Source organism: Eptatretus burgeri, chromosome 14 (assembly GCF_056783735.1).
Source record: "Eptatretus burgeri isolate ZD-2024b chromosome 14, Ebu_testis_v1, whole genome shotgun sequence".
NCBI classification, from domain to species: Eukaryota; Metazoa; Chordata; class Myxini; order Myxiniformes; family Myxinidae; genus Eptatretus; species Eptatretus burgeri.
Window position 1 is genome coordinate 29,997,064 of NC_140974.1, and position 25,000 is coordinate 30,022,063.

A 25,000-nucleotide genomic window follows, 5' to 3' on the forward strand; every position below is an offset into this window, starting at 1 on the left:
TATATATATATATATATATACACATACATATATATATATATATATATATATATATATATATATATATATATATATATATATATATATGTTCAGTAATCCCCGTTTCTCGCGGGGGTTATGTTCCAAACCTCCCCGCGCTTAGTGAAAATCCGCGATGAATGGACGCCTCCCCAAAAAATAGACTCGTCTGTTCTGTTTGGGAGTGATCGGGTTTTGAGGTGCCTGAGATCGACTCGTCTGGTCTGGTCGGTTTGGCAGTGATTGGGTTTGAGGTGCCGGAGATTGACTCGTTTGGTCTGGTTGGTTTTGAGGTGCTGGGTATGAGCAGTGCTCGTCCAACGGTGGCAAACGTTTTTCCTTCCCGAAGCATACTATACATATATCGAGCACCTTAACCTTCTCCTGGAGCGTCAGGACCTTCCTCTGGCGCTTCGGTTCCTTGCCAGAAGCCTTAAAAGGTGTAGGGCGTTTGGGCGGCATCGTGGGCCTTGGAGAAAAAACGTAGAAAATATTCGAAGTTCACAAGCGAAACTTTGTCTCGTGCGTTGTGTGACTGGTCGAGCACCACGCGTTATAATTTATTGCTTCAATAATTTATATTTTATATATTATTACCGCGATGTTTCGGGGGAATCCGCAGAAAAAAATTAGTTACGTTCCAAGGGAAAACCCGCGATTAACCGGGAGCGCGATAGGTGAACCGCGATAAAGCGGGGGTTGACTGTATATATAAAATCGTTTTACCAATACAAAACGATTTCACCTGCCTAAGAAAGTATGACAGCTGTTGTCCTTTGGAAACCAGCGATTTCCAGTGTTCTGACTGATATATTATCATCAATGATCATGCATAAATTATTATAGCAGTGAACAGGGCTCAATATCAACATTGTTGATCATAAATCGGGGAAACTGAGGTTTGAATTTCCTAAAATCAAAAATCATCTCTTCAGTATTTTGAGTGTTCAACTTAAGAAAATTATCACAACACCATGCAACAAAATTCTTCGGAGTGTTTCTTTAATCCAGTTCACCATCTTTAAGAAACTGACAATGACAGTGTCATCTGCATATTTGAAAATGCTCGCATTGTTTGAGTGTGAAATATAATCGTTCTCTATGCAGAATACAAAGCAATGGTGAAAGATCACATCATTGTTGGGCCCCAGTGTTCGTTGTTGTCTGTTCTGATACAATATTGTTCACTTGTACCCACTGAATCCGATCCTGTATGAAGTCTGTGATCCATAGCATGAGAGATGGGTTGACATTCAGGTTTTGCAGCTTCTCCAATAATCGGTGTGATTGAATTGTGGTGAATGCGGATGACAGATCTCTGAAGGTAGCGGACGCATAACACCAAATTGTATCCATGTTGGTTGCGTCGTCACCAGATTTGCTTCATTAAAAGACAAATTGAAATTAGTCGATGCAATTCACAAGTCGCTGCAGAAGTAATCTCTTAACAATTCCCTCCAAAGACTTTTATTGTACACATAGTCGAGGCTCGTGGAAGAGCTAGTACACTGAACGGATAAGGATGTGACAGACAAAAACAGATGCAAAACACACATGCATAGAGTGCAAAAGATGGGTTCAGAAGTAGCTAAAACTGGAAATTTGGAAGAAGGAGGGATTAAGTCGGGTTAACGAGGGTAGAAAAGATCAAGGTTTTGGATTAAGGATGATCTGAAATGGTGGTGAACAACTGTCCTGAAGACCTGTGGGGAATAATGAGATTGATGACAAAGTGTAACTTGGTTCCACAGGTGGGGAAAAAGAGGAACAAATGATTGGAAGTGAGCAGTGCTCCTTGATTTAGGTAGTTTCAGCAGAAGTGGGTTGATGGTGGATCATGTGAGCCCTGCAGAAACCTGGGAGGGGGGGGGGAGGGAAGGATAAAGCACAGAAAGAGCAGAGGGTGCAAAAATAGAAAGGAGGCGGTGGAAGACGGAGACACCACTGACCTGTTTGTGATGGCGAAATGAAATGATAAGCCCTTAAACTCAAATTCTGTGTGGGAGATTCCATTGTTCTTAAAGGCCTTGGTTTCCATGGCATCAAGCTGAGAAAGATGTAAGGCAGGGGAGCAAGCCCAGAGGGTAGAGTCGTACTCCAACAAGTTGCAGATGAAGGCCTTGTACGTGGATAGGAGTTCAAGTGTGCCCAGGAAGGACTTTGTATGACGGAGGTTTTTCAGCGGCTGGCGTTGGAGGACAACTTTGAAATGTGGTTTGCCGAAGAGAGAATATGATTGATAGTGAGACCCAAGAGCTTGAATGTTTGAATGACTGAACTTCCTCAAGAGGATTGTTTAGAAACTAGATAGGAGGGTTTGCCAGATGGTACTTTTGGAGAGAGATTGTGAGAGTGTGAGATTTGTCATGATTGAAAGGCATATTCCAAGTGCTTGAACAGATTGTGATTTTTAAACGGTGAAGCTGCTTCAATATTTGGGTATTTACAAGGAAACTTACAAGGAAATCTAACACAGGTGGAGGCCATTCAGCCCATCATACCTGCGCGAACACCATACTAATTTATTGACACAAAATCCAAGGAATAAAATGGAAAAAAGTTTTTAATTAATGAAATTTATTTGTTTGTTCGTTTTGTTTTGTTTTGTGCTTTCTTTGTTTGTTTGTTTGTAGTTTTTGCATATATTTTTTTCTTCCCCTTAGGGGAGGGGGCATGGGCTTGGTTAAAAACACACATCAACCACACAACCGCCCTTGATAAAAACTCCACCAACAGCACTCCGTACACATGCACACAATCACCCATCATTGAATCACTTCATTGTCGATGAGGTTAATGCGATCCACCAGTAGTCATTCAATTCAGAGGGTCATGCTCGCTTGGGTACTCGAACAACAGGTCATGAATTCCAGCGTGACGGAATCACCATTTGCACGAGACTTTTCTGGATTCAGATTCACTAGCCGAAACCCCGTCACAGACGGATTCCATCCATTCAACCACCCTCACCAGCTCACCCACACTCGAGGGACATGGACTGGAGACAGGGCGTGCTTGCCACCGCCTACTCATTCCCCACCCCTGCCCCATTCCCCCCCCCCTGCCTTCAATTTGCTTACCCCCGCCCAAATAATTAATTACCCCTTCCCCGCCCCCGCCTCTTCACTCCCCGCCCCCCCGGTCTCTTGATTCCCCACCCCACTTGTCCCCGGGCCCCTGCCCCCCTGTCCACCCCCTCACACTCAACCCCGCCCAATTCACCCCAGCCCCCGCCCACTCATCCCCCGCCCCATTTCCTCCCCCCCATCTCCCGCTTTCAATTTGATTACCCTCGCCCAAAAATTTGCTTACCTTGCCCCCTGCCTCTTCACTCCTCGCCCCCATCTCAATGAAAAGTGTTTATTCTGCTTCAGAGTTGAAAGGTGACTATTGCCACGATGTGCGATGCACTCTTACAGGTACGAAGTTTCTTTCAGTCCAGGTCACAGTACCGAGAAAAACGTGACGCGACCGCTAGGAGGAGCACAAAATTGGTCCTTCAGTGTTAATATATAGATATTTTCAAGTTATATCCCAAAATGTCACGATGATAATGCTTTTGTAATGACAAACATGACCAATAGGAATGATCAGTGGAAAATAAATTCCAAGACAAATAGCACTTAATTAGTAATCATTAATTGAAATTGCATGACGGAATCACACACCAAAGGACATAGGTTATGGGAAGGTATCTTTATTATGAAAACTCTGATCGTATGCTGAATTCTTGCAACTGCGCGATACATATCGCAAAAGCTCAACTGATGAACTAATGAATTTCACCTGCTTTCTGCTCGAAAGTAGTCTCATCCAATTTTCATGGCCGGTAAACTGTCGTGACGGAATCACAAAATATCCCAAATGTCCAATCTTCGAAAACAGGCTCAACATATTGTTCATTGCAAAAAATGCAATAAAAGTTGAAAACGAACGAAAAGGGCGTTCGTTCTCTCTTTTGGTATTTCATTGAAATGAAAAACTAATTCTGCTGTCGTCAGAACGAAATTTATTTTTTGCATCGCTTGTCCAGTTTTACGTGGAATTCATCACGTGCAGATTTCCAGCAGGATGGAATTGAATGTAAATCCGTTGACTGCTGGAAAAGAACAGAGTAGGACACTGCCAGCCGTCTGGCACATACTTTAAGAACCCAGCCGCAGATCATCTTATCAGGGCCAGCTGCTCTGCGAGGATTTAAGTTGTTGAACAGTTTTTCCACTTCATTCACTTTGATGACTATATGCTGGCCTTCTGTTTCAGATATAGCGGAGCACTGTGCTGAAAACAGATTGCTGAAATCATTTGTGTCAAAACGGCTGTAAAATTGATCGAGTTAATTTGCTATCGACATTGGGTTTTGTAAATCGAGTAATGAATCAAGTAAGTTGACACGGTATGTAACAATGGACGATGATCAACTTCGATGAAACAAAATTGTTCCTTCTGGTTTCTGATGGACCATTTCATAATACAAAAATCAGGCAGTGTTGTCTGAATATAAGTGATAAACTTCGAGGGAAAAAAGGGAATCTATGGAATGAACCAAGAGATTTACAATTCTAACATGATGCAGTGCTGAATACGATTCTGGGCTCAACCATATGTCATCGGTTTAGTGTATCACAGTCCAGACGTTGCATCAAGTGCATGCTGTCCCTCAGATGGACGTTAAACTGGGTGTCCCATCTGCTTACGTTAGTTGGTGGGCCTTAAAGACCCCACTGTGTCTTTCGTGAAGTATAGGCGGGTTATCACAGGCATACTGAACAGGTTAAAAATCCCTTTCCAAACTAGCTTCAGCTTGGCCAGCCGGTTCATGAAAGTCAAAACAAATAGGAAATATAATACCTTAAATAGTGATTGATCTGCCGTTAGTGGGGCAGATAACAGCAATTTTTGAGAGGAATTGTGCAAATGATGATACAAGCATCAAATTTGGCACATTTGTTCTCCAGGGAATTCTAATCAAATCTGCCTGATTGGCCATTTGAAAATCCAAATTTTGAAAAATTTGAAAAAAAAAAAAACTTCTAAAAAGTCAAGATCACTAATCAATGTTGGATGCTGGCTGAGATTGGTGAATGTTTCAGAAACATCATCAAAGATGTTCCAAGTCTGCTATGCAGATTTCTTCCCTTTACCGCGGAAGGCAGACATGACGTCACATCCAGTGAATGCATGGAAGTATGGGATCCCTCTAGCTTTCTCAGGCCCTATTGCAGAAACTACCTCATGGACTGGAATCCATCACGCCTCCTTGGCTCCTTGGCCAAAGGCAATCCACATGTTCTCAAGACCTAGTTCCTGTAAGGATGGCAGTACAGATATTGCTATGACTAGTACGTCCGTGTCATTAGCCTTAATGATCATGGACTTGCTACCATCCGTCGTTGCATCCCTGGCGTGTACAAATATTTCAGTGTCAGCTTCTTCATGACAACATGGAGCCACAGCATCCAGTGACTTCCTTGTGTTGCTCATGGCATCTTCTCCTTTTGTGACAATGACTGTGCTTGTCGTCTCTGCTTCACACATCTTTTCCGCAAGGAAGTGAAGCAGCTCAGTCTTGTTGCTGTCATCTCGAAGAAAGCTTCTCCAGTTACTTGGGGTCTTACTGGTTCCTGTCACTCTTCTTCTGATTCCTTGCCCCCTTTTCGACCTTGCCTCGGACTTCAGACGACTTCTTGTACACATCAAACATTACGTCCACTCTCTCGTACCTGACACCATAGGATTCCACCTTTGGGCTGATGTCTTCTTTAGCATAGTCATCAAATATCTTTTTAGTGCGTGGAGGTAGGGCATTGATAAGTGCTGAGCCATCAATGATAACTGCATCTCCCCTTGGTTCTCTGTCTGGGATGTTCACTTGCGCTTCAAGAATTTCACCCAGCTGTGACTTCAAAAAAAATTTTTCTTCAAATTTTTCAAAATTTGGATTTTCAAATAGCCAATCGGGCAGATTTGATCAGAAAGCCCTGCAGAACAGAAATGCCAAATTTGATGCTTGTATCATAATTTGCACGATTTTCTACTCTCTACTACACTACTTGGAGAGAAGTGAAGCTGACGTTTTGGGCCTTCCCCTTCGTCGGTTTACAAAATACTTGGGTAAACCTCTCCCTCACCAACCCTGCAAAAATGTGTGAATTATTGGGATCATAAAGTAGTGGTAGTAGTAGTAGTAGTATTAGTAGTCATAGTTGTTGTTGTTGTAGTAGTCGATGATTGACGATTATTTTTATTATTATGATTGCAAGCACTGTGTGCTGCTGACCAAAAAAAATTAGGTTTATAATGCTTGAGTCCCGAACACCGTACTGTTAAAGTTTTTCGAGAATGATTCTGTATTGTTTCCTAATTGAACATCTCATTGCCATCCTTATTCACACAACAGCTGATTGGACGACCAATGCTACCCCCGTACTGGGCACTTGGGTTCCAGCTTTGTCGTTATGGCTACAAGAACGATTCAGAAATCGAAGAGCTTTACAAGGCGATGAAACTCGCCGGCATGCCTTACGTAAGTAATTCTTACATAACTTGTCACTCCAACAGTTTTCTACCAAATCAGTTTTGGTGAAAACTGCGGAGATAAAAGAAAACAAGAAAAGAACGATGCTTCTTGCAGATTCACATTAACTTGGTAGATATGCTCTTTTACTTGCACTGTCATCTGTTAAAATGATTCTATAAAAGACATTGATCGTTCGCTGGTTTCACAAGGTGTAAGTTAACCTTCTGAGAATAAACACATTTCACCCCAAAACTAATTCTACCTTTTCTTCCTTTTTCTACTCCCAATCGTTTTCACACCTTTCATTCCACGTCCCACTGTCCACCTGCATGGAACAGGACGTCCAATATGCAGATATTGACTACATGGAGAGGCAGCTGGACTTCACTCTTGACAAGGAAGACTTTTCTCATCTCCCACAACTTATCGAGCAGATGCATTCTGAGGACATGCATTTCATATTAATTCTGGTAACTTCCTCCGCCTTCCATGCAATAATTCAGGAAAAGTACCCCACTGGCTTTGACTGAATAAAATGCACAGGTGCACAGAATGATTTTCTTCTCAACCTTTCCAAGGATCCAGCGATTTCGGCGAACGAGACGGACAATTACCTCCCGTTCACCCGAGGAGTGGAAAATGACGTGTTTATCACGACAAATGATGGCAGCCAGATCATGTTTGGCAAGGTAAGGAGGACACAAAGATGAAGGATGTGAGGTCCTTTTCTTCAACGTTGCCCATGACCTTTCCAGGTACTGGTGTCGTTCGTACCTCTCGGCCGCACGATAAATGCCAATTTTATATTGGTTGATCAAATTGATAAAATGTCTTTTTGTCACAGTGGTATCAGTTCAGACAACTGGACAAGACTTTAAGTAATTTATTTCAAGGAACAGATTAAAAAGCAGATTCTGATGGAAAAGATGTTTCATATGGGCAGCGGGATATTTTGTTTGATAATAATCTCACGTCAGAGCCGTCTGATCCTGATTCAATTGCCAAGCCAAAAGGATTCGATTGAAATTGACATCTCATGTGCTGCAATAGTGGGAATATCTCCTGTGGAGTATACTGTGCTTTGGAGATGCCGATAAGCTGGCTGTCCTATTTGCTTGCACTTGCTTGCAGAAGTAAGAGATTCTTAAGTATTTTTCAGAAGCAAACTTAACCTTGACCAAACTTCAAATCACCCGCTCAATGGGAGTTTGAGCGCATTTTCTCATGAGGCTTACTCCTGGTGTAATATTACTATGGAGGTCCCACAATGCTCGAAGGATGGTAGCTTTCCAACAGACATTTGGACAAGTTTTAATGGATATTTTATTGAAAAGAAAGATGAAAGTTTTTTTAAATATTACAAAAGATCCTTACTGCTCGCTAGAACTCCGAAGGTGTCGCTTTTACACTATATTTGCCCCTTAGGTGTGGCCTGATTATCCCAACATAACGGTGAATGAAAGCTTAGACTGGAAAGACCAGGTGAAGGTAAGCATTGCCCCCCTCAGCTGGTTACATCATGTTGCATGGTCTGCACAAAAAATTGTTTTAATAATACCACCAACACCTCTGAGGACAGGGTTACAACCTTGGTTTTTCACAACCACAATAATGAATGGAATGAGGATTTTTCAAAGCTCGATTGATCATGTGATCACAGTTGTTTCTTCTCTGAGCAGCGATACAGAGCATATGCAGCATTCCCCGACTTCCTTAAGCAACGCACACACAAATGGTGGGCGAGAGAGATATCAGACCTCTACGACATCCTGAAGTTTGACGGCCTGTGGATCGTAAGAACAAACAAACTTTAAACGAATCCTTTTTGTGATCTGATGACCACTTTTACTGAATAAAATATGCAATAGGTATTTTTTTTACTACATATAGTCGAGGCTCGTGGAAGAGTTAGTACAACAAATACACTGAATGGATGAAGACACAACAGAACAAAAGGAACAGTAGAGAGAGGGAGAGACACAAGGGGAGAGAGAGAGAGAGACAGACAGAGACACAGAGACAGAAACGTAAAATATCAGCGGACCTGCATGGTCCGTGAGCGTCAGTTGCGGCTGTATGGACATGTGGCTCGTTTTCCTGACGCTGATCCTGCTCACCAGATTCTCTCAGCGGGGGAGTCTCGTGAGTGGAGGAGGCCAGTGGGCCGACCACGTGCCTCGTGATTGCAGCAGGTTGACCATCATCTCAAGGAGATGGGGATGGGCCTGGCATCTGCCTGGGGGATGGCCAGACGGAGGCCCCTGGAGTACCGGCGGAAAGTGGACGCAGCGACGCGCTGTTCTGGCACATGCTCCCATACCTGACCTGAGAGTTGAAGGTCAAGATGGAGGAAGACTTTGACAAACAATGGGTGTGGGGAGGAATGGGGGGGGGGCAGGAGAGGATGCATCGGGTGAACAAAATTAATACAGAATGAAACTCTCAGGAAGGAAAACTTGAAATTTGGAAGGAGTGCTTGGAGATGGGAGGGTTTGCCATGCGGTCCTTTTGGAGAGAGATTGTGAGAGTGTGAGATTTGTCAGTGTTGAAAGATATATTCCAAGTGTTTGACCAGCTTCTGATTTTGTTGAGGTCTGAAGAGAGGGAAGAGGCTGCAGCCAAGTGACCGTATGAATGGTGAGGGATGTCACGGCAGAGTGAAGTCATCAGCAAATACATAAAGGGGATTTTGTAGAGAGTGATAGAGATCATTTTGTGAATAGGACTGGGCCCAGTACACTGCCTAGGGACACTCCAGCCTACACAGGGAGTATAAATAAAAGAATTTCGTTGAGTGCCACACATTGGCGATGAGAGTGGAGGAAGTCAGTAAGCCTTGTGTGGAGTTGCAATAGGCAGAGGTTGGAGAGTAAGGCTGAATCAACAGGATGCCTGACTCCATCAAAAGCAAGAGACATGTCCAGAGAGATGGCCCTGATCTCATGTCTGACATTAAGGGCCTCCATCCATTGCTGTGGGAGAGTAGAGGTAGCATGTCCAAGGTGTTATGACCTGGTCTAAAACCAAACTGCCGATTTGAAATGAGGTTGTTGGAGAAAAGGAAGAATTTCATATCAACTGTGATGATCGATTCCGTGACCTTGCTGATGATTCAAAGTAAAATTATAGGTCTGCAGTTGAGGGGATCCGTTTTGCAACTTTTAATGTAATGCAGGAATTTCCAAGCAGGTGGAAGATGACCTGGGCCACATGACTGTGAAAAGGGCAGAGTGAGGATGCGCAAGAGCAGCAGAGCACGTTTTTAGGACACGTGAGCTGATGCCATCCAGTTCATAAGCAGAGTCAGAATTGAGAGTTGAAAGAACCTTCTCCACCGTCTCAGGTGCAAAAGACACAGAAGTGCAGGAACAGTTGCGCACCATAGGGAAGGAGGGTCCCAAGAGTGAGGGGTTGAGGACACAATATTTGGAAGGAAACACAGAATTGAGGCATTCAGCCTTCTCTCAAGTCAGCTGTGGTGTCATTTGAAGAGAGGGAAGGGATGGAAGGGGAGCATACTCCAGAAACAGATTTTGGTGTATTTCAGAAAGTTAACTTGGAGAAGAAAAATCTGAGACTTTTTATAGCTCCATATGTATAGGCACACTACTTAGATAACTCAATGACAAGGCCCATCCACTTATGAACCCCCACTAATCCAGCTATAACAAATCCAACAATAAATGCAAGGTTTATAAGTTTATCTTATTACTTACCATCAATATGTGGACCAATTATTCCTTTATATACATTGATCTCAGTCTCATGGAGTATCCTTGTATTCAAGCCACATGCAGGATGCACAGTGGACTTTTTTCATTAACTACAAGCACACTAGTAGACTTTGAGAAAACACTTGTGGCACATGGTGTTTAAACCTGGGTTCTGAGCATCATGAGCCAGGGGTTCAGATGGGAACACTCCTTTTTTCCATAAGGCCATGGCACGACATGACCCGAGTGTAAGATGACAATCCCTGGACATCCACCAGTCCCTACTTAATATGTATATTGGTGGTGGGAGTTGAGCCCATACACTTGAGAGAGTGTTAGGGTATTTTGATGACAAGTTGCAAATACCTTGAGGCTAGAATTGATCCTGGACGGGTCACCACCCTCTCAAATGGCGTGGATATTTCCACAGCAGCCATGGGGCCGTGGGAATCGACCATCAGAACAATGGGGACCTCAGTGTTACCCTCTTCACCACAGAGTCCCTGAATATGTATGTTGCCACCATTTTATCGAACCAACTCAGTTTGAGCCAAGGAAAGTTTAACACTGTATTAGCACATAGTGCACAACACGACGTGGGAGCAATCGTTGTTGGTATTTCAGGAGATCAGGTGTATTTGTGTGAATGCATGCGAGTCTGTTAACAAAAGAGCTCTCTGTTGCGCGTTGCAAAATAATATGTCGAAACATTCCTTTTATTTGTTTTGATTCGTAAATGCACAATCAAAACGACAATGATCACAAGCAGTGTTACATTATTTCTCTCTGATACAAACAACTTTTGCGATGAAAAGAAACCACTCAAGTGTCCTCTCTAACATGTGTTGCTTTGTAGTTCCGGGGAAAAGCTCTCCTAAAATAAAATCTAGGAAAAAAAAATGGATTATTTGATATAACAGAAAAGACAAAATGTGGAGTTTGTCACATGCTCAATCAAAGTGCTTATGGAAATGTTCAAATGATAACAACGACTCTCAATCTTTAGTTCCAGCCCTTTTGGACACATTCATATTCACATTTAAGCCTAATGCAGAATTGCCACCACTTCTTTTGATCTCTGCCTCTCCCTCTTCTCCCTCCTTCCCTTTCACAGGACATGAATGAGCCTTCCAACTTCGTAGCAGGCTCCACGGTGGGATGCTCACGGAACGATTTGAATAAACCTCCCTACATGCCATGTACGTGTTCTGCCTTCAAATGTCCACAGATCTTGTTCATACAGTAAATCCTTCCATTGCTCACTGGGTCGAACTGATCGCACTTGTGCAATATCTCCAGGAACGGGATCATACGGTCCGAACAATCTCCTTGGGGTTCACGTTTATCAGTGGATTCTAATGACACGTGGGGGTGGCAGGGGTTAGGGTGACCCTTGTCGTGGTTCATATTAGGTATGAAGCCAGTTTCATGAGGTTCATTTTTGGCAAAAAAAAAATGTTTCAAACTTCCTAACTCATTGAAGTTCAGGTGACTCGCCTTTGTAGCCTCACCTTTGCAGTGACTTCAATCTGAGCTTCCCACTGTGTTTGCACTGGATTCACCGATTATTTTGAAATTTTGGCAATTGGAGGTGGTTGATCGTGTTCCGGGATCCGCGCGATCCACGGCTCCCCATAGCGCCGGTCATTCAAGCAGGAGAGAATGATGTGTTTGCGAATTCTGTCCGGCTGTGCTGTTTTGCAGTGGTTTCAGACAGAGAAAAGGGTTTGCAGTTTAAGACGCTCTGCATGGAAGCTCTGCACGAAATGCCTGACGGCAACCGCACTCTGCATTATGACGTGCACAGCCTTTACGGTTGGGCCCAAACCAGGCCTACGCTTGAGTGAGCTTTCAACATTTTCTGCACATCTATCCACACTAATTTCCATTTAATTACATGTCTTTCATCAAGTGGCCAATTTGTACACTTTTTTTTTTTCTTTTTTAAAATTGGGCTCGTTCTCTTTTCCCAAATTGTGGTTCAACGTTAATGGTTCTTCTTCCTTGGCCCAGGTTTTAGTTGCACTATTTTCGAAATTTACATTATTGGAGTCATATTTTATTAAATTTGAAGTTTAGAATAAATGGTTTCTATTCTCACTTAAATTTTTCTATTTATGCCATAAATAGTTTTATTCCATCATTTAATGATGCAAACTACAAGGCAACTCTGTACTACTACTACGACTACCACTACGACTATGACTACGACTACCACTACTTTTTCTTCAATGGGCACAATCATTCTTACGTTCTTGTAGGAATTGTCATTTGTTCAAGGTGCTGATGATAACTCATCTTCTTTTCATCAAAGCCACCGTGTGATCTTTCTCATCAACCGACTAATGCTAGCAGACAGAACACCCGGCTTAACATCCATGTGATGGACGGTGTACACATTGATGCGTCGCCCTTGCTGCAAAGCACCAGGATGAGTGTTTGTAGTCGGATCCAGAGTTAAACCCAATGAGAAAGCGTCGAGGCGAGTGCTCAATGATGCAGACTGGTTGACTCAAATTATTTAACGTCTTCATCGAATCTATGAGGTTGACTGGTCATTCCTAGTTTATGTTTTCATCCTTCATAATATCGAGATAAAGTAACACTAGATTCTGCACATGATCATCAATTACTGATGAGTTTGGAAGAGATGTAAACGGAGAACTTGGCTGGTCATTTGGACAATTGTCTTTCTTAATTTCTGACCAGGTTTACCTTGATTCTGTTTGTTTCATCAAGAATATGCTGTTGGTGGTGAAACATGGCTGACAAACTTTTGTCTTGACAAAAATGAATTAAAACGACTGAACTTTTACCCTCAGAGCTCTGCAAAACGTGACACGAAAGCGCAGTGTTGTTATCACACGCTCAACATTTCCAAGCAGTGGCCAATGGGCTGGTCACTGGCTGGGAGACAACACTGCCAATTGGATCTCCCTGAAGCATTCCATCATTGGTAGGTTCATGCTTCCTCAAACACTCTCCACAATCTCTTATCGACAGTGATTATCAGGTTACTTCAAGCAGCTAGACATTGCCATTCAATATGGGTGATCAATATACACCTGTACTGTACACACATTGTGTGTATACCCACACAAACACACACACACACACACACACACACACACACACACACACACACACACACAGCAATGAAATGTCATGAAAAATTGCCTCTCCAGTTGAGGCCCTACAGTGATTTGTTTGATCCTGATAATATTAAGATATTTAAAACAGGAGTTGGCCTTATCAGTGAGTATTAACGTATCTACAACCGGGGATGGCCTCTTATCACTGGACTGCCTCAGACATTGACTAAAGTGTTGACATGCCTTGTGCCACACTGTGCTTCTTTTGGAACTGGCGAACTGACTTTGGCAGCCACGTGTAAAAGCCGGTTTGACTAATTCGACTCGATTCAAACTACTTGGAATGCAACCTTTCCCTGAAATCCATTCAATAGTGGTGGAGTTTGTGGTATTGATAAACAGACTTTGTATGCTTCACGATGTTCGACAACTGAACAATATATTCTGGATGAAACAAAACAGAATGTTGATACCTTCGTACTCATTGGTGAGAGGCCACCTCTGGTTTTAACTTGTAATGTGATTTTGTCATTTCAGGAATGATGGAGTTCAGCCTTTTTGGAATTTCATATGTAAGTTCTCTACTATTCACATGACATGGTTGTGGATGTTCTTATTAGGGATTTTTGCCTCTGGGTTGTGCTGAATTAGGCCTGTTTTGATGTGCACTGAGTGATGGAAAAGCATGATTGGCAGTGATTCGTACCTTTATAAATAACAAGATTGGATTCCAGTACGACTTACTGATGCTACACTGTACGATTGGTATGTTTCTCAACATATATGATCACTAAGTCCGTGGCTCAATGAAAAATCTCAATGACAAACGTTAACAAAACTTTTATTTTCCGACTCAGCATTTTAGTAAAATACTTAACTCGACAGGGTTTCTTTAAGTCAGTTTGAACCTTCAGCCAAGCAATTCAACTTATGATTTTATGTTCCTCCAGGTTTGGCTAAGGACTCCTGATGAGCAATGTTCCATTGTAGTGGAAGGCTTGTATGGCCTTACTTGTCAAAATAGCAACAACCAGACAAGTTGGTATAATGGTTGGAGCACCTGCTCTGAGTCTGGGAGGTCGACTGTTTGAACCCCAGTCCGAGTCTTACCAAAGAATTAAAAAATGGTACATGCTGCTTCCTTGCTTGACGCTCAGCATTCAATAAAGATAGAGCACGGACAAACAACCATTGTGCAGACTTGATTGGTGAGGCACAGGATATCATGTAGTGGAACCTATCACTAACTCTAACAGAAGACGGAGCAAATGAAAGCTAACATGTTGCCATACTTGTGAAGCATTTAATTTCCTTTGGCTGATTTTATTGCACCATCTGTTAATTACTGATCATCTCTCTGCAGCAAGTCTAAAGAGAACAAAGTAATCACGCTCAATCACGAGCATTCACGAGAGTAATCAAAGGAATCACAACAGTAATTACAAGAGTAATCAAGTAAACACATTAGTAATCACACGAATCACTTGAGTTATCAAAGCATAAACAAGTTATTACAAAACTAAAACAGCAATCATGAAAGTTATCACTTTCTCCATGCGTTCAACAAAAATTCTTACTTACCATCCCATGATCGTCATCTCCATTTGTCCAATTTGAGAATTTGGAATCAGCATCCCTCCACTTCATGTCCGATCTTTCCACTTACCCTCTCATCCTACCCGCTCAAAGCTAATAACATAGATGCCCCCATTTCTGCATCCTTCCTCACCCCACCATATCAATGCTTCCCCCTCACCCCACCACCTAAATGCTTACCCTTCATCCCACACATTCAAACCTCCCCCTGCCCCCGCAAAGCTTCTGCACCCGCCCAATGCCTCCTCCCTGTCCCTAACTGTGTTGACCTCAATTCCAACCTGACATTTCTCAATCCAGGCCACTGCTGATAAACTGCCCATCATCTGTTTTGCAGAATCTTTCCTCCCACAGGACTTCCCTGACTGATTAGTGTCTCTTCCTGCTCTTGCACATCCTCTTTCTGATATTGTCTCTTCTGATGTGACATGCCTGAACCACACCCCAGTGTCGGAGTGGCACATTTCATCAATAAGTCAACTTCCCACTGCCCTTATACTGATCTTACTCCTCCCATTCTACTGGAGTCTCTTTGGCTGTGACGTCCTCATGCTCCCACCTCTTGTTTGTCTGTGTTGTGCCATCCTCAAAACAGTGACTACTCTATCTACATCTCTGTCTTTCTCAGACAAAAATGGACCAAATTTTAACCACTCTACCAAACTCTCTCTTCCTCATATGTAGTAATTTGAATTTTCACCATGCAACTTGGCTGGGTGTTGGTAACTCTCTCACCAGCCATGGCACTTCAGCAAAAGACTTCTCTGACTAAATATGACTGACTCAATCTGTGAACTCTCCAACCCGGATTTCTCCCCAATGGCAAATCGTCCATTCTGGACTTGGTGTTGACAAACTTTCCTACAAATGTTTCCTGCTCTTCCTCGGCACCAATTGGTTCATCTGATCATATGCTTGTGAGAGTCACCATCTCTCTGGCTATTCTCAGAGAGCTGCCTCAGTGCTGTTGAATTTGGCAGTTCACTCAGAAAGATTGGCAGGGACTGGAAGCAGCCATCTGTCTTCAGAACTGGTCTCCCATATCTACTGCCCCTGATATTAACTCAGTCTGGGAATTCTTCCACAGAAACCTGTTCTCTCTTATGCACAGATCCATCCCATCTCGTCTTCAGTTGGCCTACCCTTCTCGCTCCCCCACCCCCCATGGTACACTGAATCCTGTGGTGAGGCAGTTGGTCTGACACAACTTGCCTTATCTTACTGGAAAGCGAACCAGACTGAAGGCAATCTCAGATCATTCCACAGAGCCTAAAACAAGTGTCCGTTCAATCTCAGGAGAGTCAACAAACGACATCTGTTCAACCTCAAAATTGAACTTTCAAACTTGTCTCCCACCTCTAAAAGCTGGTGGAACCTTGTTAAGTCTGTCTCTAGAGGATGCTCCCCTTCCATCTCTTCCCTCTCTTCAAATGGCACCATAGCCAACTCTGCTCATGAGAAAGCCCAATGCCTCAATTCTGTGTTTTCTTCCAAATTTTGTGTCCCTGACCCCTCGCTCTCTGGAACCAGCCTACCCAGTCACACCCAACTGCTCCTGGGCTTCTGTTTCTTTTGCACATGGGAAGGTGGAGTAGTTTGCGGCAACCTTCAAATTTGATTCTGCAAATGGACTGGACAGCATCAGTTCACGTGTCCTCAAAAACTGTTCTGCCCTGCTCCTGCACATCATCTTTCTGCTCTTTTCAACTGATCGTTTGCCCTCGGTCATCTTCCATCTTCTTGAAAATCAGCCAACACCACTGCATTGCATTAAAAGGTGCACAAACGGATCCCCCTAACCACACCCCCAACTGCTTACTTCCAATCATCAGCAAGGTCATTGATTAGATAATCGCAGTTGAGATGAAAACCTTTTTTTTTCCAGCTACCTCATCTTAGATCATCAATTCGGATTCAGACTAGGTCACTCCACCTTGGACAAGCTGTTTCTACTCAGCCAATAATGGATGAAGGCCCTCATTGTCAGAAATGAGTTTTTATCAAGGTCAGAAATGAGACCTTGACAAAATCACAAATTGGTCAAACACTTGGAATGTCTTTAAATTCTGACAAATCTCACACTCTCCCGATCTCTCTCTGAAAGGACTGTCTGGCAACCTTCCCGCAACCCCTCCAGATACTTTCTTAACAATCCCCTTGAGGAAGGTCCATCATTCAATCTCCTGTGTATCACGATCAGCCATGATCTTTCTTAGGCAACCCACATTTAAAAGGCAGTTGCTGACTGGGCATCCTCCGCACACAATGCCTTTCCTTGCCACACCTGAACTCATATCCACTACAGGGCTTGAAGCCACAGCTTGATGGAGTACTGCTCTCCCCCCTTGGACTGATGCTCATGCCTCACACCTTCCTCAGCTTGAGGCCGTGGAAACCAAGGCTTTCAACATTATTGGATTCTCCCATGATGAAGCTGAGTCCATTGGTCTATCACTTCGCCATCGCAGACACTTCGGTTGTTTCTCTGTCTTCGATCTACCACCTCCTCTTTGGTCTTTACCCTCTGCTCCTTCCATGCTTTGTCCCCCCCCCCCCAGGTTTTTGTAGGCCACACGTGGTCTACCATCAACCCCCTTCTGGTGAAACTCCTAAAATCCAGAATCACTGCTCATCTCCACTCATTCGTTCCTCTTTTTCCCCACTTGTGAAACCAACATCCACCTTCTATTCAACTTCGTTCTTCCCTTCAAGTCTTCAAGACAGATGTTCATCACCATCTCAGGTCATCTCTCATGTCTCATCCAAGACCATAATCTTTTCTACCCCATTAACACAATTTGATCTGTTTAGTGCCCCAACCCCAACTCGTCCTAAATTTTCAGTTTTTCCTTCCTGATAGTTTCCTTCTGTATCCATCCTGTCCACCCCCATGCATCCTCCCCTACCCCTCATTCTTCCCCTCATCCAAGGCCCCTTTTATTTTGTTCTTCAACCCTGTTGTTGGTGTTTTCCCCCCTCTTTCTACTGTTCCTTTTGTTCTGTTGCAATTTGATCCATTCATTGTTCTAGCTCTTCCACGAGAATTGACCTTCTAAACAACAAAATAGAAACAAGAAGTTGGGGTCACGATGGTTTTTTGTTTTGTTTTCATTACGAGCTAGTACTCCGATACAACGAATTGGCACGAGGTTTAAAGAGGAAACCTCCTTTCAATTCGTTGGCCAATAATGTCGACACTATATCAACACTATATCAACACTATAAATATTCGTTTTTTTAGTTTTGGAAATATTTTATTTGGTGAGAGTGGTTTTCCTGTTTCATATTTATGAAAAGAAAATTTGTGTCCTGGTTGTGGTTGTGGTTGTGGTTGATTGTTTGGAAAGAAATAAAACTTTATTTGTTTATTTTATAGATTTACAGCCTATTGACCACAATTGGTGACTTGCTGTTAAAACTATCTGTCAATGTAGGACATGCTGTAATCGCATCATCACTTCTTATTCCCTTTAACTACAACCACCTCCTTTTTCATCCACTCGTTTCGATAATTTATTCAATGAGGAATTTAAATTGAGTAGTAGTTAAATGGACCCCCAATCCCCTAACCCCCCCTTCATCCACCCTCCTCCCCCCACAACCACTCAACCTCAGGAATGTATCATTTTCACCACATGTTTTCCCATCGCTCACCTCTTTCCCTCCACATTATACCTCCTTCTTGCCAACTTTCCTCCCCTTCGTTTTCTCTTCTTCATTACAGCAAGATTATTATTTTTCATTCGTTACCCCCCTTTACTTGCTTATCACATCCCATAGATAGTCATAAAGCAATGTCAGGTTATGGTTTGTAAGTGGCCTCTGTGTGCAGACTGGTTCAGACATCTGTGGATTTTTCTCCAACTCCGAGTACGAACTCTGTCTGCGCTGGATGCAGTTGGGTTCCTTTTACCCATTCTCTCGCAACCACAATACACTTAATACCAAGGTAACGAGACATGGCTTCAAGTCTGAGCAGTGACCATGTATCACAACCGACGTCACACATGTTATATCTTCATTGGTGAAAATAATAATTAAAATAAATACCAATTACTGCACTGTCGTCCCAAGAAGGAAACCAAACATAACAACATATATACACATGTACATATACACATAATATATATTTGTCTAAACACAAACATACACACACACACACACACACACACACACACACACACACACACACACACCTACAAATGCACGGATATATTATATACTGGTAAGTACTTGCAAAAGCTATTTTATTTCAAGTTATAACCTTCACTTTTTAGCAATTTATTGCTATCCCAACTGCATGGATCATCAGCTAGGCACTGTTTTTCATCGAGGTTTCGATCCTTTCAGCCCAGGACCTCGCCAAACGGCGAATCCACAACCCCGGGCGCAGGTCCACATCAGTAGATCACCTACATCGGTAGATCCACAGCCTCAGTTGAGTCCAGGCAGTCAGTCAACCCGTCAATGCAACATCACTCATCAAACTTTACTCACTGGAGGATTTAATGTATTATCACATCGTGACAACTCCCATCACACATTGTATTATATGATAATACATTAAATCATGCACATCTTACCTTCAATATAACATGTCCACAAACAAACACGACCATCCCACTCACATGTAATCCTTCTCACACCCCTCGTAGCCCTTTCCTCCCACCAATCAATAGCACTTGTAGCACAGAAACTAATCAATAAGGTTACCACTTTGGCTAAAAGCTCAAGTTTGAAAAATACAATCCCCTTTTTCCGTTTGCAGTGTTGTCATCCACACTCTAACCTGATGGATAATAATAATCAATGAGCTTCTGCTTTGTGCATTGCGGTTAGTAAGTGATAAACTTGTGATATGACCAAACAATTCTGGTCCTGTGGACTCGGATGTTTCTGTTAATATGACCAGGTGCTGTGGTCGTCAGGCTAAAGTGTGTGCAGGTATTAGTTTGACAAACTTTTATGGCCTGCATGCTTTGGCCGTGAGCTGGAGGTGTGCGTCCTTGTCTTTGTTACGATGTTTGATTGATTATTTTTTTTCCTTTTTTCAAGTGAAAAAGGTGTTCTCAACAGTCCAGTTGCTCCCAAACAGAAAACATTTATTCTGTAACCACACAGCAAACACTAACATTCACTTACATTCGTTTTGCTGTTTAACACTACATTTCTGTGTTTGAATATGTAAACTAAAAATTAAAAAACTATTATAATCAGATAATTTTTTTTAGAATTGTTTGGAACTCCATCATGGTATATTTTTAATTTTAGTTAAAAAATTGTAATGGCTTCCTTTCTTCACTTATTCATGAACCAGCGTCAGGACCCCGTGGCATGGAACGAAACGTTTACAAACATTTCCAGGCAGGTACTGCAGATCCGCTACTCACTGTTGCCGTACCTATACACCATCATGTATGAAGCCAGCTCCATGGGATCCACTGTTGTCAGACCACTTCTGCATGAGTAAGTGCTTTTTAAGGTCTCACGTACACTATGTTTTTTCTCCCACGCTTCAACGATGTCCCATCATGTCCCGTCTTGATCCACACCCCATGATCTTGTCTACCCTTCTTCTTCTTCTTGCATATGGCAGCTTAGCTGCCGGGGTAGCTCTCATTTCTTGGAAGCGCAACTGTGTCGCTGATGCAGTGCCACTCTTTCAGTACACACTGGTACTCATTTCGCCAACCTCGGAAGGATGGACAGGCTGAGTCAACCCCCTGGTATGTTAATTCAGCGGCCAACGGGGCTTGAACTCAGGACCCAAGGATCCCAAGCCGCCACCCTAACCACTGAGCCAACACCAGGCTTTTCTTGTCTACCCTGTTAACCCTCCTTCCCACTCCTGCCTGCAACCTTTCCTTTTCTCTCATTACCTCCTACACATAACCTCACCCGGTTCTCCTTATCAGCCCAAACTCTTCCATCCTCTCTTGTCTTTCCCTTCCACGAGTAATCAAACGGAAGACCAAATACTCCACTGGAGTCATCAAAAGGAACCTGAAGAGCTAAATGCAAAAGATGGAGTCATCAAGAGAAACCTCGATAGGATTTGAAACCCGCATGCCCATGCACAGCCAAATGAACCTTACAGAAAATATTTTGCAAGAATTTACTTCTCCTCGAAAGTTAGAAAAAGAAAGAGAAATAAGAGTCAAAGAGATAAAAGAAAAGAAAAAGCAAGAATTGGAAACCATCCATCAGGACCATACTTACTCGATTCAGAACATTGGTGATACTTTTGCAGTCTCCTTGGCTATTGAACACAATCCTGGACGGGTCGCCACTCCGACACAGTATAACAGCATGCTGGTGCTCATTTTGCCGACCTCGGAAGGATGACAGATGACAGGCAGTCCCACACTCCCAAGGCAAGTCAACCCCACCTGGTATAAATTCAACAGCCGAGTAGGGATTTGAACTCAGGATCCTCAGATCCAAAGCCCACCACCCTAACTATTAAGCCAACACCAGGCATAAGAATTAGAATGAATAAAGAGAAATTTGATAAGTCGAAAGAAGTATGAAAGAAACAAAGAACAAAGTTGTTGAGAAGAACCGGAATCGATAGATTTCAACAGTTACTCCCATCATTTAACAATTTCATATTTTATATACCAAGGAGTAATCCTCCAAACAGTGACTACTCCATCTACATATTCTAACTGAGGGCCAATGCCATTATTTATTAACAGTTGTACGTTACCATCGATGGACTTTACATTATTCTCATAATAATTATTAAAAGTGAATAAGTCTTTACGAGATAAATGAAATCTCTGGATCCAGAGAAATACTGATCGTCTGTCCTTTGGTTCTCTCGCTTGAGGCTGAAATATTTTGGGATCACTTTATACTTAACAGACGTATTTTTTTTTTTTTAGTATCTTAATGAAGTCACATGTTTGTTGTTCAATCTTTGCTCCATTTAACAGTCATTCTGCTGTTTGATTAATGCACAGGTAGAAATCTTTCAATGACCTTCATTTCTTGTCATTTTCCATCAGGTTCCTCAACGACAGGGAAACTTGGAGCATTGACGAGCAATTCTTGTGGGGACCTGCTTTACTGATTACACCAGTCTTACAAAAGGTAGGACTTTCATCATTTGCAGCTTTCAGAGCGGAGTCCTCTACTGCCCGGCGTGGAGTACCCCTCTCCCCCGGCATGGAATCCTCTACTCCCCCGGCGTGGAGCACCCCTCTTCCCCGGCATGGAGACCTCTACTCCCCCGGCGCGGAGTACCCCTCTCCCCCGGCATGGAGAGCTCTACTCCCCCGGCGCGGAGTCACGCACTCCCCCGGCGAAGAGTCCCCGCACTCCCCCGGAACGGAGTCCCACGATCCTCCATCATCTTGCTCCCAGCACTGTCACGTGACATGATACAAGTCTTATGATCCGCGATTTGGTGTGAAAATGTTAAACTGTTAAAATTTCATTACATCACTGACTTGAGACACCTAAAATTAATTTTCAAATCTCACTTGCAAACTAGACGGGCACTCGGTAGAACGCATACCTCCGCCAGATAATGCTTGATCCATGAGAACACATCGGGCTCAATACATTTTTGAAATCTCATGCTATATATCGATTTGGCCCTATCTCTCAATGGTGAAGAATCACTTAAAAAATGAAATAATTCTCCTTTCCAGATCCGGATTCAGATCTTCACCAAAATCGAAGCAATTCGTCGTGGTCCCACACCGAACATGTTCACCAATTTTTATTTCTATCCGTCCACAACTTTTTGACATATCATGCTATATATTAGTTTAGCCTGTACTCTCAATGGTGAAGAATCACTTAATAAATTATTGGATCCGGATCCAGATTCGGATCTTCATCAAAGTTGAACAAATTCTTCCTTGTCAGAGACCCAACATGTCCACCACGTTTCGTCCAAGTCTGTCCATAACTTTTTGAGATATCGTGCTGTATATCATTTTTGGCCTGATCTCTCAATGGTGACGAATCACTGAAAAAATTCTAGTAGTCGGATCCGGACCTTCACCAAAATCTAATCAGTTTGTCTGTGTCACACAGCAAACCAGTGCACTAAATTTCATCCAGATCCATCCACATTTTGAGATATCCTGCACACAACCAGACAGAGACTGACACAGACAGAGACAGACAGACAAACAGACAGACAGAAAGGGGTGAAAACATAACCTTCTTTACCTTCAGTAGCGGAGGAAATTAACCTTTTTTATGCCTCCGTTGATTTAGTCACTGGAGGCATTATGTTCCCGCATTGTCCGTCCGTACATCGAATTCAAACTTGGTACAAGTATTATAATGATGTAAAGATAGACTGATTAGATTATGGGGTCAAGAGGTCAAAGGTCACAGGTCACATTAGGTAAAAATTCTGTGACTGTACTAACTTGTGAACATTGACATAAATAGCAAAGGTGTGGCTTCCTCTCTGTCCCAGTGATGGGATTTTGACCAAACTTATAAGTATCTATTATGATGCAAAGCTGAACTGATTCGATTTTGAGGTCAAAATCCAGAGGTCATGCCAGGTAAAAATGTGATACTTGAGAACAGCTCAAGGGATTTAAATCAAACTTTGTACAAGTATTTATAATGATGTAATGTTGTGGGTGGAGGCCGATTGGTCAATGTCACGACGTCAAAAAGTGCCGTTCGAGTAACTTCCGCCACTGAAAGTGGATGGAGGTTATGTTTTCACCCCTGCCTGTGGATATGTCTGTGGGTCGCCGAAATAGGTGACCCTTATTGTCAGTAATTCTGTCTGTTTGTTTGGATGTTTGTTCGTTTATCATCAGCATAATTGGTAGTAAAGTGTGCAGATTTTGACCAAACTCGGGTGGTAGGTACATCTTATGACTTAGTGCTTTGGAAATTGTGATGGTTGCTAGGGACGCTTTGGTTCCCCAGCAACAACAGAAAAACCTTCAAAATCGGTACCGTTCACGCGAAATCAATTCCGAAAGCCATTATCCCACGTAGGGTTATGAAATTTGGCACGAATGATCTACAGGTGATGCTCTATCAAATATATTCCGGTTTTTGTGATACATGGAATACTTTACCCGCAGCGCCCCCTACAATTAGGGAATGCGCGAAAATTGGCAAAAATTGAAGGCTCCCTAGCGACCAGGTGAGTGCATCGATACAAATGAAACTTTGCAGGTTCATGGTACTCAATGAGTACTACAACTTTGCCTCAGGACAGATTGACCGATTTCGCTTTGGTCAGGGGTCAAAGGTCAATTAGTGCAAAAATCGATAATATGCGAGAGCTGGAGGTGCCTTCGTGCCAAATGCTACTCCTCCAAGGGTTATGGTCGGATGGTCATGAAAATTCACACTAATTGTCTGGAATACATTGTGCACAAACGATCGGGCCGGATTTTCGATTTAGATCTTTGTTCACCCACAGCACCCCCCTCGAACTTTGGGGATTTCCGATTTCAAACCACATTTTCGGTACTTTTCATTCAAATGGATATCAGTAGATGTTATCAGTAGTGATCAGTAGATGGAACTGGATGAGATTTGATATGCATAATCTTAAGGTGATTCCCTATCCGCTATATGACATCCATTTTGCTCTATATCTTATAGTTTCCATGCTCGGCGACCCATCGCCACCTTCTGGCTTGTCTGTTTGTTCGTTTGTCATTTTGTTTGTTTGTAAACAGGTTATCTCAAAAAGGTGGGGATGGATTCAGACAAAATTTCGTGGAGAGCTTGGGTATGTGACACGGATGAAATGATTACATTTTGGTGAAGATCCGTATCCGGATCTGAATAGGAGAAGTTTTCAGTGATTTTTCACCATTGAGAGATACGGTCACAAACGACATATAGCAGGATTTCTGGAAAAGTTGTGAACGGATTCGGATAAAACTTGCTGGACAGGTTGGATATGTAACAAGGAATAATTGATTCGATTTTGGTGAAGATCTAAATCTGGATCTGTATCTGGATCAGAGAATTATTTTTAGTGATTCTTCACCATTGAGAGATAGAGCCAAAAACGATATCTAGCATGGATGGTATTTACCTCTGCCACCGAAGAT

At 42.8% G+C, this 25,000-nt stretch overlaps 1 protein-coding gene across 1 annotated transcript in view; it reads left to right on the forward strand.

Annotated features, from left to right (window-relative positions):
• LOC147012881 (sucrase-isomaltase, intestinal-like) overlaps nt 1–25,000 on the forward strand; it is a 465,156-nt gene that overhangs the window by 431,521 nt on the left and 8,635 nt on the right. Inside the window, exons 36-47 of the mRNA XM_085853461.1 lie at nt 6,419–6,544; nt 6,877–7,008; nt 7,117–7,227; nt 7,964–8,026; nt 8,218–8,331; nt 11,366–11,450; nt 11,956–12,094; nt 13,074–13,207; nt 13,881–13,915; nt 18,772–18,888; nt 20,257–20,405; nt 21,950–22,034. Coding sequence (XP_085709587.1) covers nt 6,419–6,544; nt 6,877–7,008; nt 7,117–7,227; nt 7,964–8,026; nt 8,218–8,331; nt 11,366–11,450; nt 11,956–12,094; nt 13,074–13,207; nt 13,881–13,915; nt 18,772–18,888; nt 20,257–20,405; nt 21,950–22,034 — 1,290 coding nt within the window. The remainder of the gene's footprint in view (nt 1–6,418; nt 6,545–6,876; nt 7,009–7,116; nt 7,228–7,963; nt 8,027–8,217; nt 8,332–11,365; nt 11,451–11,955; nt 12,095–13,073; nt 13,208–13,880; nt 13,916–18,771; nt 18,889–20,256; nt 20,406–21,949; nt 22,035–25,000) is intronic.